At 36.1% G+C, this 17,646-nt stretch overlaps 1 protein-coding gene and 1 long non-coding RNA gene across 2 annotated transcripts in view; both read left to right on the top strand.

Annotated features, from left to right (window-relative positions):
* Positions 1 to 9,773, top strand: part of wdfy2 (WD repeat and FYVE domain containing 2) — a 36,292-nt gene extending 26,519 nt beyond the window's left edge. Inside the window, exons 9-12 of the mRNA XM_030125720.1 lie at positions 2,949 to 3,050; positions 5,728 to 5,858; positions 5,981 to 6,089; positions 9,074 to 9,773. Of these exons, the coding sequence (XP_029981580.1) occupies positions 2,949 to 3,050; positions 5,728 to 5,858; positions 5,981 to 6,089; positions 9,074 to 9,103 (372 nt within the window). The 3' untranslated portion in view covers positions 9,104 to 9,773. The remainder of the gene's footprint in view (positions 1 to 2,948; positions 3,051 to 5,727; positions 5,859 to 5,980; positions 6,090 to 9,073) is intronic.
* Positions 9,774 to 10,103: 330 nt separating this feature from the next.
* On the top strand, positions 10,104 to 15,038 carry LOC115413008 (uncharacterized). The gene is made up of 3 exons (XR_003934411.1): positions 10,104 to 12,914; positions 13,522 to 13,525; positions 13,978 to 15,038. It is a non-coding gene; the product is annotated as an uncharacterized LOC115413008 (long non-coding RNA).
* The last annotated feature ends 2,608 nt before the right edge of the window (positions 15,039 to 17,646 follow it).

Here is a 17,646-nt window from a genome sequence, read left to right as displayed (position 1 = left end):
GTGGAAACACGGCATTAGTATGCAAAAAGAACAAAATACCCATGTGAATATATAAATAAAACTAGTAAAGCACTCGGAGAGCGCAGACCTCCGCCAAGGCAGATCAGTCGTCCCCCCCCCACCATCATCACCAAAATTTAATAATTTGACAAACCCCAATGAAAACATTACCTCCACCATTCCTTAGCGGAGGTAATAATCCACCATGTCTGCATTTGAATAAATGCCTAAAAATATCAATGCAGTACTTTTTAATATCGATAGAGTATAGTGAAATGAAATATTGCGACATATCTCGGAACTGATATTTTCTTACATCCCTACTTATAACATGGAAATGGTTACAGATATCTGTATAGTTACTATTGAGCACTGATAGGAAGTCATATATGGACTTTCACAGAATTAGTTGAGTTCTCCTCCAGTGGAAGTACCACCCACTTCTACTGGCAGATCAATCTCCTTCATCAAGACCACAGGACTCTGACATAGCACCGGAACCTGACAACCTCACAAACGCAATGTGGTATTGATTGCTGATAGAACATGTCAGTGAGATACAAAGCCATTGGTCCTATTTTTATTTTTATTCATGGTTGCATCATATTTGATCATGCTGTGATACACCCACCACCAGTGCAGGAGTAGTGTCTCTAAAATGATAGCATAAAGGTCGCCATATTAAAATGTCCTTTTGATTTTCCACTCATGGAAAACACTTTAATCAGAGCAGCTCTCCTTCTGCCATTCATGCACTAAGAACTTAATTGCTTCTTTATTTACCCAGAGTGTCTTTCATTCTGCCTCAATCCCTGTTATTTGACCCATGTTCTCATCTCAGTTTTATTTTCTGTGTCATTGGTTCCATTGAAGCTGATATCCCTCAAGGCAGATTTTAAAATAACTTCAGTCGGTTGTAGTCGTTCCCTAAACAATCACTCAGCTGTTAAAGCAAACACTACCACGCTGTGCATTTGGGTAGATGAAGCTAAGCAGCAAATTCAATGAAGCTGCCTCTTAAATGAGAATAAGCAGAAAGAGGTAAACCTTACTCAGGAGTCTCTAATTAAATTTATGTATCCAGGCCTGAGGGGTTTGTTACAACAGTGTTTCTGTTTTTTTTCTCTTTTCTTTAAAACAGAATTATTTTGCTGTGTAAACTTGTAACAAATGTGTATACAGATGTAACATGCTGAGGTGTTTCCTTAAATTAAAGTACTAAATCATTCTTTTCCCAGGTAACATTTTACTGAAAATACTAAAATACTGAATTGCAGGTTTATACTTTTCCTTCTTTAAGGAAGTTAAGTTTGGAGCCGCAACAGCTCGAAAGTAAAGAAAAACTAGACAGTTCAAATCTCATTCCCTTCTAACCCCGAGGGATCACACTGGCTTCACAGAGATAATGATTTACAACAATTTATCTTTATGAAGTGGCTACTGATGGTTAAAGTAGCATTTTTTTTCTGCAGATTTTCAAATGAGGGGGAGGGGGGCATGGCGCCAAAGGTGCCGGTAGGTAAAATCCGACATTGATATAAATCAGCCACTGGGACAGTGTTCAGAGCGCAGAATTCAGACCGCAGCGCTCAATACACAACTGACACAGAACTGAGAAGTCGCACAGCACACTGCCGCATCTAACATGTAGCTCCACCCACCTTCTCCAACCTCACAGACTGCACAGAGCAAAGAACGCCATAAAACAGCAGAGTATTTAGAACAATAATTCCTATTCTATGCTATATACTATCACTAATTTGTCATTTCTTCCATTTATCACCACAGTACTGTGACAACAAGAGACTAATGAGTTCAATTCATGGAACAGTATCCATGATTGGCTCTAAATACAATTGCCAACATTTGATTGGCTCTGTGGCAATAGACAAACTGATATTTTGTGCCACAGTACTGTGGCTGTAGACATTGCCTTATTGTTATGCATTCTATTAAAGATATAAAAATTCTTTAATGTCAGTTCACTAAATGCACAGGACATACGGAGAACTGTTTCTCTCTCACCTTGTTAAATGCTATTTAAAAAAAAAAAGAGGTACAATACAATAAGAGTAGGAATAAATAAAATGTACATGTCAGTCTATTTACAGTAGCAGAAGTAGTGTAACACAGTTGTGTTTATGAGGTGAGGAGGTGCATAATGGAACCAAACAGCAACGGACTGTCAACAGTAGCAGATATACTGTCTAGGGCAATAGTGCAATATTTATCATGTTTATAATATATAAAATTAATATTTATAAATATAATATTTGTTGCTATTGAATAGACTTCTGATTATTTGCTCTAGATTTTATTTTGCAGTCTGGACAACATTGGTCCAAAGACATCTCAGTTACAAATGGGGGAAAAAAATCTTTGAAAGAAGTCTTAAAATATGGAGTCTTTTTTTTCATATTTTAGAAAAACTTTTGAACTTCCACGAACAAACTTTCTGAGGCACAAGCTCTAGATATTACACTGGTATCTGGTAAATTACAATGAAATCACATTTTTTGCCCATGGAAATTTGGGGAATTGAAAAAAAAGTAGTTATTTGTAGTCACTGTCACACTGCAAAAATCAAAATCTTACAAAGTGTATTTTTCTCATTTCTAGTCAAAATATCTCATCACACTTAAAATGAGACATAATCACCTAAAGAGTAACTTTTCAGTGAGATACATTATAAGAACTTATTTATAGACAATAGATCTTGAAAATCTTTTTTCAAGAAATCTTACCAAGATAATTTTCACTTGTTCCATTGGCAGATTTTTTGCTTGAATTAAGCAAAAAAAAAAAAGCCATATCTGCCTTTTGCTCACCTTCATCATCATCATCATGCAAATAGATTTTTAGTTCCAGTTCTAATATGAGCATTTAGATTTATCGATGAGACTGAGTCAACAGAAACTTGTCTGTTTGTGATGTTTGTGTTTTTCTAGACACCAGAGTGGTTGGATAGTGACTCCTGTCAGAAATGTGAGCAGCCTTTCTTCTGGAACTTCAAACAGATGTGGGACAGTAAGAAAATTGGCTTGAGACAGGTAATGTTCAAACCACAGCTTCAGTTCACTTTTCACTCCTTCACTGCTCTATTGTTTCATTCCCAGGAGTTGCTTCATATTCTGATTATGTATTTCGTCTGTTCGTGATTCAGTATTCGCTCTGTTTTCTGTTTTTTCTGTGCTGCATTTTTTCCAAATATTTTAATACAGTACATTGTATCGTTGATTTGATGAAGTCTTCTGCTTCAATTACAAATGTTACAGTATCTGTATTTATTTATTTGCACATCACAAACAACAGGAAAGAATTAAAATAAAAACAAATTATCATACAAGTAACACCATTATGCAGGAGAGGATAGAAGCCAAAAAGGCTTATGTAAATTCCTCCCCAGAAATAAACAATACACAAAAGAGGAAGAAAAAATAAAAATACTACATAATTAAAATAATAAGTATGAATTAGAACTAACAAAACAGCCCTTAAGAATGTCTAACTGATAATGTATTGATAAGAAATGAGTTGTTTTCAACATTATAAGTATTAACAGCAGTTGAAACTTTTAAGAAATAGAGATAATTGTTCTCAAAAAACCAAATGCATATGATAAACATTCACAATTAGATTGACTTTTTAACTTTGACACCTCTTTTAACTATGAATGACTTAATATTTACCTATAATATAATAAGCATTTTTCTACAAAGTGAAATGAGTGAGTTATCCAGATATCTTTGCGGATGGATCTGGTTTTCACACATTATCACAAAGCAGCCTGTCCTTTTACTAACAGAGTATGATTCACACATTATAATATTTCCTGTGTTGCAGCATCTGGGTCAGATAGACCTTATGAAGAACAAATTACATCTCTCCTAATCTCTCTCCTCACAGCAGATAATGTCTGACTTTTTATCAGCATCATGTACTTTATCACCAAGGGAACCAGTCACTGTAGACTAGATATACTCTACATGATAATCCTCAAATTTCCAAATCTTTACAATATGTGGAGATTATTTAGTGAATTCTGTATATCAGGGGTGTCCAACTCATTATAGTTAATATTTCTTTGTTTTAGTGTAAAACTTAAATTACATTATAAAAATATGAATAACTTGAACAACCATGTACACCCTGAAATATCTTTTTAAAAATAGAATAGAATAGAATAGAATAGAATAGAATAGCCTTTATTGTCATTGAGTGTACAATGACATTTAATGAATGAAATAAGTGCAGTTTCAACAATATTGTGTCTCAGCTTATTATTAACAGTTAACAGAATCTATAAATGCACAAAACAGGCATTATATTGTTAAACGTGCACTCATTTTTTAAAGAAATTTCAGGTTTCTCATATTTTTTCATTCACATTTTATTGTATGAAGGTACATATTTTCATTATATTAATTAACTTTTTTTTTCCAACTTTAAACCAAAGAGAATTTGGAGTTACCATTATTTATAGGTTGTTATCCTGTTATTTTTCTTGATATCATATTGACTTGTATGTGGCCCCTGAACCCCCCTAAGTGTTTATGTTGTCAGTGTATTTTTTTGCACTTTGCGGGCTGGATTGTTCCATTTGGCGGGCCAGTTTTATGTTTGACCCCCCATATTATCTTGTCCCATGTTAGGCAAGGCCAGGCAAATTTGTTTATATAGTACCATTCATACGCAAGGCAAAGTGCTTTACAAAGGCATGAAATTACAATAAAATCATAGAGAATGAAACATAAAAAAAAAGGAAAAGATAATAAAACGAAGGAAATTAAAACAGGAATAAGAGATAGTTAAAACTAAAGCTAAGAACAGTCTTGACTAAAATTAAGAATTTAATCTTAAAGGGGTCATATTTTGCTAAACCCACTTTTATTAGTTTTTGGTACATTTATTTGTGTATTTGGACCCTAACGGTTCATAAAGTTTGAATTTGAACCCTCCAGGTGCTGCAAAGCTATCTTTATATTCATTCTGGCAAAAATCGAGTGGATTTCTACAACCTGTTTTAGTTCCTTCTTAATTTGTTACATTTTATAACTACTTACATCGCAACATTTGCACATATCAAGTCAAGACTTCCAATGAACATTTCTCAGAGTACGACATAATTGTTTGTCAGCAGCAGCAGTTGTAGTCCATACTGAAAATATGTCCAAACTTCGAGCCGATTACCTAAAATGTTCAGTTGTTGGTTGAACAGGACAGAGCAGCACAGACAACAACCTGAAGGGGGTGGGGCCTTAAGTGGCTCATGTGCATTTAAAGGGCCAGCGCTCAAAATGACCTTTCTGGTGTCATTACTCAGAAATAGGGTTGAAGATGGACCTGTGGAGTTGAATTAATGAAGAATTCAGACCCAAGCATAGGATTTACAGTTTATGTAGACCACAGGGGAATGTTTTAAATGCATAATTCCATTTAGAAAAGCAAAATATTACTCCTTAAATCAATCAAAACAGTTAAAATTGTGAGTGTCAGTGCATTAGAACTGAAAAACTACTCCAATCAAAGGCAGCTGTAAACAAATGAGTCCTGGATTTAAAAGAATTGAGAGTTTCTGCAGACCTGCAGTTTTCTGGTAGTTTGTTCCAGATGTGTGGAGCATAAAAACTCAAAGCTAAAATACTAAATACTGTCTCTGATGAATGTTTTTCTTGCTGCTTTGACTGTTTGTGATTCCTCTGTCCTTTGGTGATGCTCCACCTCTAGCACCACTGTAGGAAGTGTGGCCAGGCCGTGTGTGGAAAATGTTCGTCCAAACGTTCCACCATTCCCCTCATGGGCTTCGAGTTTGAGGTGCGTGTGTGTGACAGCTGCCACGAGTCCATCACCGACGAGGAGTGAGTAACAATTAGCCTCTGTTCGCCGTCACAGACTCAACCGTTGTTTTCTCAGAGCTAAACGGAGAGCTTCTTCAGCACTCACAAAGCCAAGTAACCCATGTTCCCTTTGTGCTTTGCAGTCGAGCTCCCACGGCCACCTTTCACGACAGCAAGCACAGCATTGTTTACATGCACTATGAGCCCACCACGGGATGCCTGCTCACCTCTGGGACTGACAAGGTTATCAAGGTCTGGACGGGAACACACAGCGCTTGTATTTATGAGTTTCAAACACACAGATACATTCAATGACATTTAAGCCCCTGATACACTTTGCACCAACATGTGCACATAAAGAAATGAGACTTCAGAGTCAGTGGACCTCATGTATGTGTGTTTGTGTTCTTCAAGGTCTAGACCAAGGCTGTCAAAGTCATTTTAGTTCAGGGGCCACATTCAGTCCAATATGATCTCAAATGGGCCGGACAGGTATAATAGTAATTAGGGCTGTCAAAATTAACGTGTTAATGCAGATTAATCCATCATCATAATTAATCTATTTAAATATTTTGATGCCATTAACCCATCTGCAGCTCAGAATGACTCTGAACATCTCTGCCAACACATCTGGGGCAGTTTGTCCAAGTAGAGTTAGCATTACACATGAACAAATGGGCAGTTGATCCAGTTGTGACAGGCAGCAGAACCAACCCATAAAGATGGAAGACACTAAACAGTACGTTCGCCCTCTGGATGGAAATATGAGGACAAAAAAAACAAGATGGAACAGTTACAGTTGTGACTGTTGAAGGTGTTTAATAAAAATATTAAGTGCATATATATTCCCTTCTTTTTTGAGTCTGTTGCTCATGCAAAATGAAACGCAATTAATATAGATTAAAAATGAATGATATTTAATCGTGATTAATTGAAATTAATCCACAGCAACCCTGTGATTAATCTGATTACAAATGTCAATCGTTTGACAGAACTAATAATAACACAATAATCTATAAATGCTGTCAACTTTTCTCTGTTTTAAAGTGGAAAAAAAATAAAATTACATTATGAAAATGTTTAAATCTACAGAAGATCTTTTAAAATAAGGTCAATAACATGAACAACCTGAATTACGATTTATAAATCACAGTGGATCTACAAATACCCAAAACATTTAATAACAGTCAAAATTTTGTTACAGTTTCACTTATTTTTCTTTAGACATTTCAGGTTGTTCATATTTGTTCAGGTTATTCACATTTTTTTGTGAAAGGATAGTTTGTAAATGTAAATATTTTCATGCCCTAAAACAAAGAGAACATTTTGAGTTCTCATTATTTATAGGTTATTATGATAGTATTTTACTGGTCTTACCCTCTTGAGATCAAATGATTTTGACACCATTGATTATTACCAGTAATCTTCAGTGTAATTTCTGGATTTCACAAATTCACCCCGTGGGCCGAATTAGACCCTTTGATGGGCCAGTTTTGGCCCCCGGGCCGCATGTTCAACACCTCTGGTCTATTGTGTATAGTATGTACAACTTAAGAGGATCTACTCACACAAATGGAGTATAATGTGCATAATTGTTTTTATCAGTGTGCCGTCACCTGGAAATAAGAACCATTGTGTTTTTGTTGTATTAGAATGAGCCTTTTATATCCACAAAGAGAGCGAGTAGCTGTTAATCAAGTCCTCCATGTTGCTAGAGGAGCTTGGATTGAGTTTCCTCTCCCTCTTTCCTCCATTTTATAGCTGGTAACATCCAACATTCAGGTGAATTACTGTGACCTGTGATGTTTGACTGTGGAATAGGGTTTATACGCCCTGAACAAAACAGCCCAGGGCAGAAAAACCAAACACTTGCTCTAATGAGGGATTTTGACATTTCTAGCAACCGCTGTAGGTCAAGGGAACTTGGAAAGATAAGTTGAAAAGATCACAAATTATTAAGTTATAATACTGCAGCTGCCTGTGACGTGAGGTCAATGCAGTTCTGTCACACTGCAGAACAAAAAGGAACGTGAAACGCGATTTAAGATCTTTGTGACATAAAGCTACTCATGACTAATATGAAGGAGGTTAGAAAATAGTCATAAATGACTCCTACAACTGCTTTCACCTCAGTTTACCTAAAAGAAAAAGGTTAAAATATGAGAAAATTTTTGAATGCCAGCAATACTAGGGGTAAATCTTTTCCTATTAGTGTTTTTTTGCTTCTTTACTTGTGTATCTGGAGGATGTAAAATGTTCACCCCCTAGGGGGCAGAGTTGGCCACATCATCCCTCTGTGAAATGGACCATCCTCCATGTGATCGATTACAACAAGGTGGCAAGTGTCTCCGTGCATTTGAATAATGCACACTATAGTTATTTAATCAGCATCATCTCTTTCTTTGGTTGGTTCATTCATCCTCAAAATACTCTTGTGATGATTCCAAACTGTTCCACCGCTCATTTACTGAATTACATTTCATGGATATAAAGTGTTATTTCTGAGGATCCACAAAACCCAGTACTCCAAAGAATATTCCCATACGGTTTACTACATGCACAATATCTACACTAACATTCAGCATACTTTTGTGTCACTAATACTAGATTGTAATCATCCTGATGCACTGTACAGGGTGTGGATGTACTGGGTGTCCATAAAGTTTCTTTACTATTTAACAAATTTATTACAAAAGTAAATGAATAGACACATCTATGAAAATTATTACAAAATGAAAAGTAGATACTGGAAATTTTTTTTGCGCCTCATTTAATTCACCTCTACTGTATATGGACACCATTAGTTGTACTTGGCTTGAGAGTCTGGTTTCGACCAGCTTTATATGTAAAGTGTCATGAGATAGCTTTTGTTATGATTTGGCGCTATATAAATAAGATTTGATTTGATTTGTACAAAGCACATCCAGATGGATGCTGAATTTCTTTAAAAAGTTTCTATCTATCTATCTATCTATCTATCTATCTATCTATCTATCTATCTATCTATCTATCTATCTATCTATCTATCTATCTATCTATCTATCTATCTATCTATCTATCTATCTATCTATCTATCTATCTATCTATCTATCTATCGTTTTTTATATTAGTGCACTTACAGACAGTTAAATCCAGTCTGAAAACTCTGTTCACTCTGTACAAAAACAGATGATAGTTTTCTTTTAACACTGACAACAAACTGACCACATCCTCTGTTTCTGTCTGTGTTTCTTCAGTTATGGGACATGACTCCGGTGGTGTCCTGAGGTGTGTGGATGCCAATCTGTCAGTCAACAGGAACGTTCACCAACTGATGGTCTTTATCGCCACAGTGGAAAAGGAAGGAACTCCACTGGTGTCATCTGGAGAATGTTTAACAGTTAATGCACGTGATGATGCACGTTCACAGTGCAGGCCAGTTAAGCCTGGACCTGGATCAGACCTCGGTTGTCCCAGTGTTACAGGTGGTTGTGTGTGCGTGTGTGCGTGTGCGTGTGCGTGTGCGTGTGTGTGTGTGTGTGTGTGTGTGTGTGTGTGGTTTGGAGGGCATCTGTCAGTGTGTGTTTGTATGCATGTGTTCATTGCTGTCGGGTGGAGGTGTTTGACCCGACACAGCTTGTTTACCTGGTTTTGATGCATTCCTCATCCGATTTCATACTGGAAAACGTCCACATCTGAACTCAGACACCATTACAGTGAAGTCACTCACAAGCTCAAACCCACTCATGCACGTTTTAGTCGGCTGCTGATTCTCCACAGTGAGGGAGTTGTCCTGTCAGAAGTTAATGCCAGTCATTTCAGTCCAAAGCTGTGATCACCTACAGCACAGGGGTCAAACATAAGGTCCGTGGGTCAAAACCAGCCCACCAAAGGGTCCAGTCCAGTCCGTGGGATGAATTTGTGAAATGCAAAAATTGCATGTCAAAATCCTTTTAGTTCAGGTTCCACATACAAACCAATTCAATCTCAAGTGCATCAGATCAGCAAAATATTATCATAATAATCCATAAATAATGACAACTCCAATTATTTTTTTCTTTGTCTCACAAAAAATGTGAATATTCTGAACAAATATGAACAAGTGAAATTTTAACAATATTCTGCCTGTTATTAAATATTGTGTGTATTTATAGATCCACTGTGATCTGTAAGTTGTAATGCGCATATACATGATAAACTTAGGCAAAATATTGTTAAAATTGCGCTTATTTTTCTTAAGACCTTTTCAGGTTTTTCATTTATTCAGATTTTTAAGGTAACTTTGAAGTTATAAACATTTTCATAGTATAATTTTACTTGTTTTACTGTTATTATTTTACTGGTCTGGCCCACTTCAGATCATATGGGGCTGAATGTGGAACCTGAAGTAAAATGAGTTTGATGGCCCTGACCTAGAGGAAAGGAAACAGCAAAAAAGTTCATACATGAACACAAAAAATAGCATACCCAATTAGATATATGATTTTCTTTCAAACAAAATGTTTATAGTCAAGATTGATGACTTTTTTTTCTTTGTTTGAGGTTAATATTATAACTAGTTTCTAAGAGGAAAAAGTAATTTGACCAGCTGATAACACAGCTCCCCTGAAAACAGTTTGTTACTATATTTGACATACCTACTATACTAATAAATGGAAAAACAACAAATAAATCTGGAACTGTATATCCAACTAATAGTCAAAAGTCTAAGCAATTCTGGCTGTGACAGGTTTGATCCAGTTTTACCAATATTTACAAAACATCCATCTGGGTCTGATTATTTCCAGTGAATCAGTTGATCTGTAGTTTGAAATATTTAAACAATCAGGCAAACCTTTCTCATTGCATCATTATTAATGTTAGTTTTCCTTTTCTAAAAATAATATTGAGCCTTTTCAGGCACTTAAACCTTAGACAAGTTAGGGATAAGGAATCAGACCAAACAACAACAGATCAGCCACTGAAAAAAATCAATGGTTAAAACTGTAAAAATTCAACCTATGTTTGTTTTTTCCTCTTTGTTCCTCTGATTCATTCAAAGTGTTTTATTGTTTTTATATTTTTCTTACTAGTAGAAAGCACTATGAATTGAATCTCAGCCACAGTTTCGTCCTATACAGTTCTATAATCGTAAAAGGCTGTCATTTAAGGGTCTACTGTGAGCTGTGTAAAAACCAAAAATTAAAGTCATTACACTTTATTTAATTATTTATTTAAAGTAATCCATTTATTCATTTTTTGAACTGCAGCTACCAGCGGGCAGAAGTGGGGTACACCCTGGACATGTCACGAAGTTAGTCACAGTGTAGCTTTAATTTAATTTAATTTAATTTATTTCTGTAATGTTTAAGCTTGTTTTGTTGAGGGGGGAAAATCCATATGTGTGAGTAATCTGCACTGATAAATCAAGTAAATAGACTGCTGTATTCTCAATAATAATCACAATGACTCCTCTGTCAAATCACACAGATGATGACGATGTCTGATGAAAATTGTTAGCCTCTTAGCAGAATTGCCTAAGTCATATTTTTTGCCAAATTGTAATATCTGCATAACTTTAGCTTCCTAATACTGCTACTTCATTTTGTGTCATTGGCCATGTTCTGAAAAAACAAACAAAATGACTTAGGCGGTAATGCTATGAGGCAAATGAAATGTCTCCTAGCTTTGTTTTTGTTTATTTTTTTAATTAAACCTTTATTGTAGGGGTGTAACGGTGCACTCGTTTGTACTGAACTGTTTCAGTTTGGGGCCTTCAATACAACACAGAGGTGTACTGAATAAATACATGTAGCCTATGTGAAGAACGCAGGCGGAACCCACACACTATGAGCTGGGTGGCCGCAAGTGGAACCCATGTGCAATATTTGATATTCTAGTTTGATGTCTAAGCAGTCCAATCACCATCCACATGCTGAAGGTGAACCAGTATGGCAGCTCAGAGCAGCGTCACAGGTACGCACCCAGAGTTGGAAGACCCTCCGTCTTCTCTAAAGTTTCCGATTTGGGAGCATTTCGGATTCCCTGTTGGTTATGTCAGTGGAGAGAAACAAGTCAACAAAACAAGAGTGGTGTGCCAACATTGTTTTGTGAAGATCAGTTATATTTAAAGTTTTTTTTCTAATGAAATTGGACTCCTTCACTGTACTGAAAACATATTGAAAATGTATCAAACCGAAAACGTAGCAAACCAACATTTTTCTGTCCCGTTACACCCCTACTTTATTGATAATTAACAGGTAGAAAGATGCAACATTTAACAAAATAAGCATCATATAAATTCAAGTATTGATACAAGCAATAAGCAGGTAAGCATAACAGTACAAAAAGGTGCAATACAATAAACAAAAATGATCAAGTAATAACAAAAAATTAATTATCGAACAGTTTTAGGGTACATTCACATTTACGATTTTTTTCTAAGGCTAATATTTTATAATACTTTTTAATTCTTTATTGAAGATGTTGATGTTAGGGAGGGATCTGGAGAACTTTGCCTTATGAATATGATCTTTGCCCATCAGTGGGATTGGATTAATTAAGAAAATTAAAGCTTTATTAGAGCATTCAAATTTAGAGATACTTGGAGATACTGAGATATGTTTTTTGGTTTTGTTAAAAATAACTTTCTCCAGTTTCCTCCAAAACATGTTAGAGGAGGCACAGTTGTAAAGTAAGTGCAAAATTGTATCTGGCCCATTTTTACAGAAGGTACAGTTTGCATCAATGTCAGCAAATCCTAAGGGGAAGGAATTGCAGGGGTAGATGTTATGTAAAATCTTAAAATTAATTTCTCTGATTTTATTGGAGATACACACTTGAAACGGATTAAGCCACGATAGACGCCAATTTATATTAATAAACTTTGAATTCAAAGTGGATTTGCATTTAGGCCCAGCTTTGTTAGTATTCACAGTAGGCCATCATTTCACATGTGATAATGTTAAAAATGAAACACGACGAACTTGACTGCAGTGTCAGAGTGTTCCTAAATGTTACTGTGCTTTGTCCGTATGGAGTGCACAAGTCCAGGACTGGTTGGGGGTGATCACTGGATCTGGTTGGAAAGGAGCTGTGGGTCTGCAGCCGATACTGATCGTATAGTCATGGAAAAAATTATTAGACCACCCCTTGTTTTCTTCAATTTCTTGTTCATTTTAATGCCTGGTACAACAAAAGGTACATTAGTTTGGACATATATAATGAAAACAACAAAAATAGCTCATAAGAGTTTAATTTAAGAGCTGATATCTACCCATTTTCCATGGTTTTCCTCATAATAACTAAAATCACTTAAAGGTGGGGTAGGAGATGTTTTCCTGGAGCATTTTTTACTATATTGCTTAAAATCCCCTTCACACCCCGATTGCAACCAATTAATTGAATGCTTTAATACAAAAATAAAAAAATGTAGTCACCTGTGGAACGGACAGGACTGAAAAACCACCATCCAATCATTTTAACCGGCCCATTGAAATGATTGAACGATGATATGTCTATCAAACTCAACTGCCATTGGTCCCTCCCCCTTCTGGGCGTACGCCTCTTCGGGCATGAATCGCACATTCTCAGAGGCTTGGAGCACTTGTACAGAAGACAGAGCCAAAGCCAGAGCTTGGCTATATTAGTTAAATTAGGATTGAAAGGTCACCAGCAAACTGTTTTATCACAAACATCAATCACTAGGAAATGTAACGTTAACCAGATAGGTATGAATTGGGGCTGTTCTGTAAGAGCGGGGGTGGTGGAGGAGACTGAATGAGGTACACATGGAGCCGCAAGATGGACCCGAAGCCGGGGTCAGGTGAATTGATGCTGTGCAGTGCTCGTGAACCCTCGGGAACAAGCATTGCGCGTGCCAGTACTCTGGAGGCGTGGCTTTGGGGGGATGTCTGAAGGAAGGGGTTTGGACTTTTGAACTGAGCATTTTCAAAATGTAGCTTGCTCGAACCAGCTGTTTTTCCAAGATCTCATTCCCTACCTTTAAATTCTTACATCATTAGCTATGGCACTGTACGGCCAAAAACAGTGCTTTTAGGCATTCCATGTTTTCTTTTCTGTCTGTTTTAATCACATGATACACACAGGAGTTAGTACTTGATTGCATAACCATTGTTTTTGATGACTTTTGATGGTCTAATAATTTTTTCCACAACTGTAGTCTGAGGTGCATTGAGTGTTCTTGTGTCTGAGTGGGCATTAGAGAACTCAAACCATGTGACACTAAAGTTGCCGATGTAACCTGAACACATCATTCATCTGTTTTATTGACTGCCTTACTTTACTTCAGCCACAATGGAGAAGCATTCTGCCTTTCTAGACAAAACCAGGAATTGTTTCAGTCCCTATATCCACCTTTTGACTGGTACACTCTACATACCCCATCAGTGTTTTGACAGATAATTTGAGCGTAGACTTTTTATTTAAAGAGCATTAAGGGTAAGTGTAAGGGTTTGGCAGGTTATGTCATTACGGAAGACAATGAATTGGAGGTTTAGGTTTTGTAATCATTGCTCAATGAGACCTTATATGTTTTATTCTGTCAAAGGTGAAATGGTTTTTATGAGATTATTTATTTTATGTGCAGTTTAAATGTTTCTGGCACGTAACCTCTAAAGCTATTAATCAGAAATAGCATATCAACATGAAGCAAGACAAAAGGAAAATGCATTATTTTGATTTTGTTGCTATCCTAACATTACTGTAAACTGCCAAAGCACTGGAATCAAGAAGCTGAACTTAGAGCCTACCACAAACCGCTGCTGATAAGTAAAATTCTGATTTATTTTTCATTTAATTTTACTTGTTTTTGTAATCTGCTTATTTGTGCTTTATTGATTAAGTGATATGTAAGTGAGTTTGTCCTTGTGTTGAAGTCACATTGAATATTTTGTCCAAAGATTTCCGATTTTAACATAAAAAAAATAAGGTTCAGAGAAAAGTCAGTTTTACTGTGGTTTTGTTTTTCAGCACTTTCACCACTCATGAAGGTACATTTCCAGTAGGTTTGATGTTTTTCTCATGAATGTGAGCCTGCAAATGAAGGACTCATGCCAGTGTTTTCCATAATTCTACTTTCATATAAAGTCATGCACAAATTCTCCTCTGACAGTTTCATATGCATGGTGTACAGTTGTAGATTTTTGGTATGTATTTTTTTTGGTTTTCATTTGATTTCTGCAAGCTATAATAAAACTTAAACAACTGGACTGTGATGAATGATATTGTGGTTTTGTCATTTGTCTTGCATTAAATGAAATACTTAAAAAAAAAAAAAAATCCCAACCAAAACACAGAACACAATAAAAACAGAACCAAGTTAGAAAAAAAGAGCAGATAGATAGATAGATAGATAGATAGATAGATAGATAGATAGATAGATAGATAGATAGATAGATAGATAGATAGATAGATAGAACATGCTGGTTTTGCCAGCGTTGGTTTGTCTGTCTGTCTGTCTGTCCGTGTGCAAGATAACTCAAAAAGTTATGGACGGATTTGGATGAAAATTTCAGGAAATGTTGATACTGGCACAAGGAACAAATGATTAAATTTTGGTGGTGATGGGGGGGGGGGTTTGCGCTCTCTGAGTGCTTTTGTAGTTTAGTTATAAAACATTTTTTGTTAAAGCCCATTTTTAGTACAACTTTAAGTCAGTTCAGTTTTTACTTATTTTCCCTTTTGATACTGTTATGTAGTGTCTAACATTTTAAGGTAGGCACATGTGTCTTCAAGCAATATTTTTTTTTATATATATATATATATTTTATTTTTGTTTATTTATTCATTTCTTTATTCTCTCTTTCCTATTTTCTGCCGGCTCAGTTATTATTTTTATATATCACATATTTGTTAATTTTGTACTTATTTGATTGATTTTCTACTGCACAGAGACTTTGTTATAATGTTCTTTTTCCTGCTGTTGTCCCTTCTTGGAGGGCTTTGGGGTTGGTTTGGGCATGGGGAAAAAAATAATACAAAAAGCAATGTATAATGTATGCACTAATTCACTTCTATGCATGTAGTGTTACATTGCTTAAAAAAAAAAAATAAGAAGAAAAAAAGTGAAACAGTAAATATAAAAGGGAATCTATTTATATTACTTGTTCTGTACATATATACATATCTACATTTTTGCAACAAGATTCAAGAATGTTTATTGTTATGTGCACAAAACAAATCTTTTCTTAGAGGTAGATACAATAAAAACAGAGCCAGATACAATAAAAAGAGAAAATATAAAACAAAAACACTCAAAAAATATTTACATCAACATGAGAGACAAAGAATTAGTGTATCAAGACTATGTACAATGTAAAGAAACGTAAAATACAGTAGCCTATGTACAGTCTAGTGCCGTAATAGTGCAAACAGTGTGCTGTTAGGATGTAATTGTGTGCATAAGGTACTAAACAGATGTCATCATAAACACACAATCTCAGCTGCAGCATCAGTAACTGTTCGCCTTGTAAACAGCTGTAAGTGAATTAGCCTGGTCTGCACATGCGCACACAGAGGCTCTGGATCTCTGCCCTCCTCCACGTGGAGACACACCTGAGCTCCTCTGGACCCTGATGGAATTAGAACCAGCTGTGCCCCCGTTCCGGTTTTCCCCACCGGTATCTCAGGCCCTGTCCTGAGGAAGCAATCCGGACCCGTGCGGACCGGACTGGACCGGACCGGATCGGAACCATGGCGCGGACACTGATGGCTTGGGTTTGGTTGGTTCTAACACTAGCCCGGCTCAACAGCGGCTGGACCCGGGACGCACCTGGACGCTTGGCCGGCCTGGAGGAGGTCTACAGGGACAGCAACGAACCCTTAGAGGAAACACCGGGAATCTGGACGGAACCAAGTTTTCCAAGGCCGGTCTGGAAGTTTCTGAAAGGTAACAACACCTGCACTGTTACACTGTAAGCCCGGATATAAGTAGAGTTCACTCCGAAATTTGAGGCAAGTGATTACATTTAAATGATTTGAGTAATGATCGACTAATCAGTTGGTTTAAGTAGGTTCGACTTTAATGCTAAAAGTATTGAACTTAAACTGTTAAGTAGAAAACACTAAAAGACAAGTTATTAGTACTTTAAATCTGTTGTAAAATCAACCCCACTATCCAACCATTCAACTCAGCATTTTAGGTTATACTGACTAACTTTCTCAGTTGCAGCCAGATTAATTTATCATTTATTAAACACCGTTTTTGAAGATAATTAAACTCAGAATCATATTCCTGACTAAAATAGTTATGATGTTATTCAACTTAATGTATTGTTGCGTGAATGGAAGTTACTTCTAAGTCGGTAGTTAGTATAGGAAGTGCGTTTAATTTGAAAAGACAATAAAACTTACATTGTGAAAGAAAATATTAAGATGAACAGGAAAGCCATAGTTCTTCCTACGGCTCTGACTCATGGTACAGCTCTACAAAAATACAAAAACAAACACAAAAAGGCCAATAAACACTGCCATACACACATTAAATCCAAATTAACACTGACACCACAACCTCGCTGAACCCCTGCACAGAAAAATAACACATTTTCAACAACATACCCAATACCCACAATGCAATGCGAAGATAAAAAGGTGTGGTCATGACTAAAACTTAGTGATTTAATTCCATTCAACTTAATCTTTTTCGTACTTTCAACTATGTCTACAAATTAGTAGAATATACTTAACATTTTATAGTAACATCATAAAACTTAAATCATTTAAGTGCATTGTAATTAAAGCATTTTAGTAATTACAAATTCTGGGCTTACAGTGTAGTGGAAATAAAAAGTACAATGAACAGGGTTTCTGTTGACCCGCAGGACTTGGGCTC

This window comes from Sphaeramia orbicularis, chromosome 21 (genome assembly GCF_902148855.1).
Source record: "Sphaeramia orbicularis chromosome 21, fSphaOr1.1, whole genome shotgun sequence".
NCBI lineage: Eukaryota > Metazoa > Chordata > Actinopteri > Kurtiformes > Apogonidae > Sphaeramia > Sphaeramia orbicularis.
The sequence above is the reverse complement of the archived record's forward strand: the minus strand, read 5'-3'. Positions and strand labels throughout refer to the sequence as shown.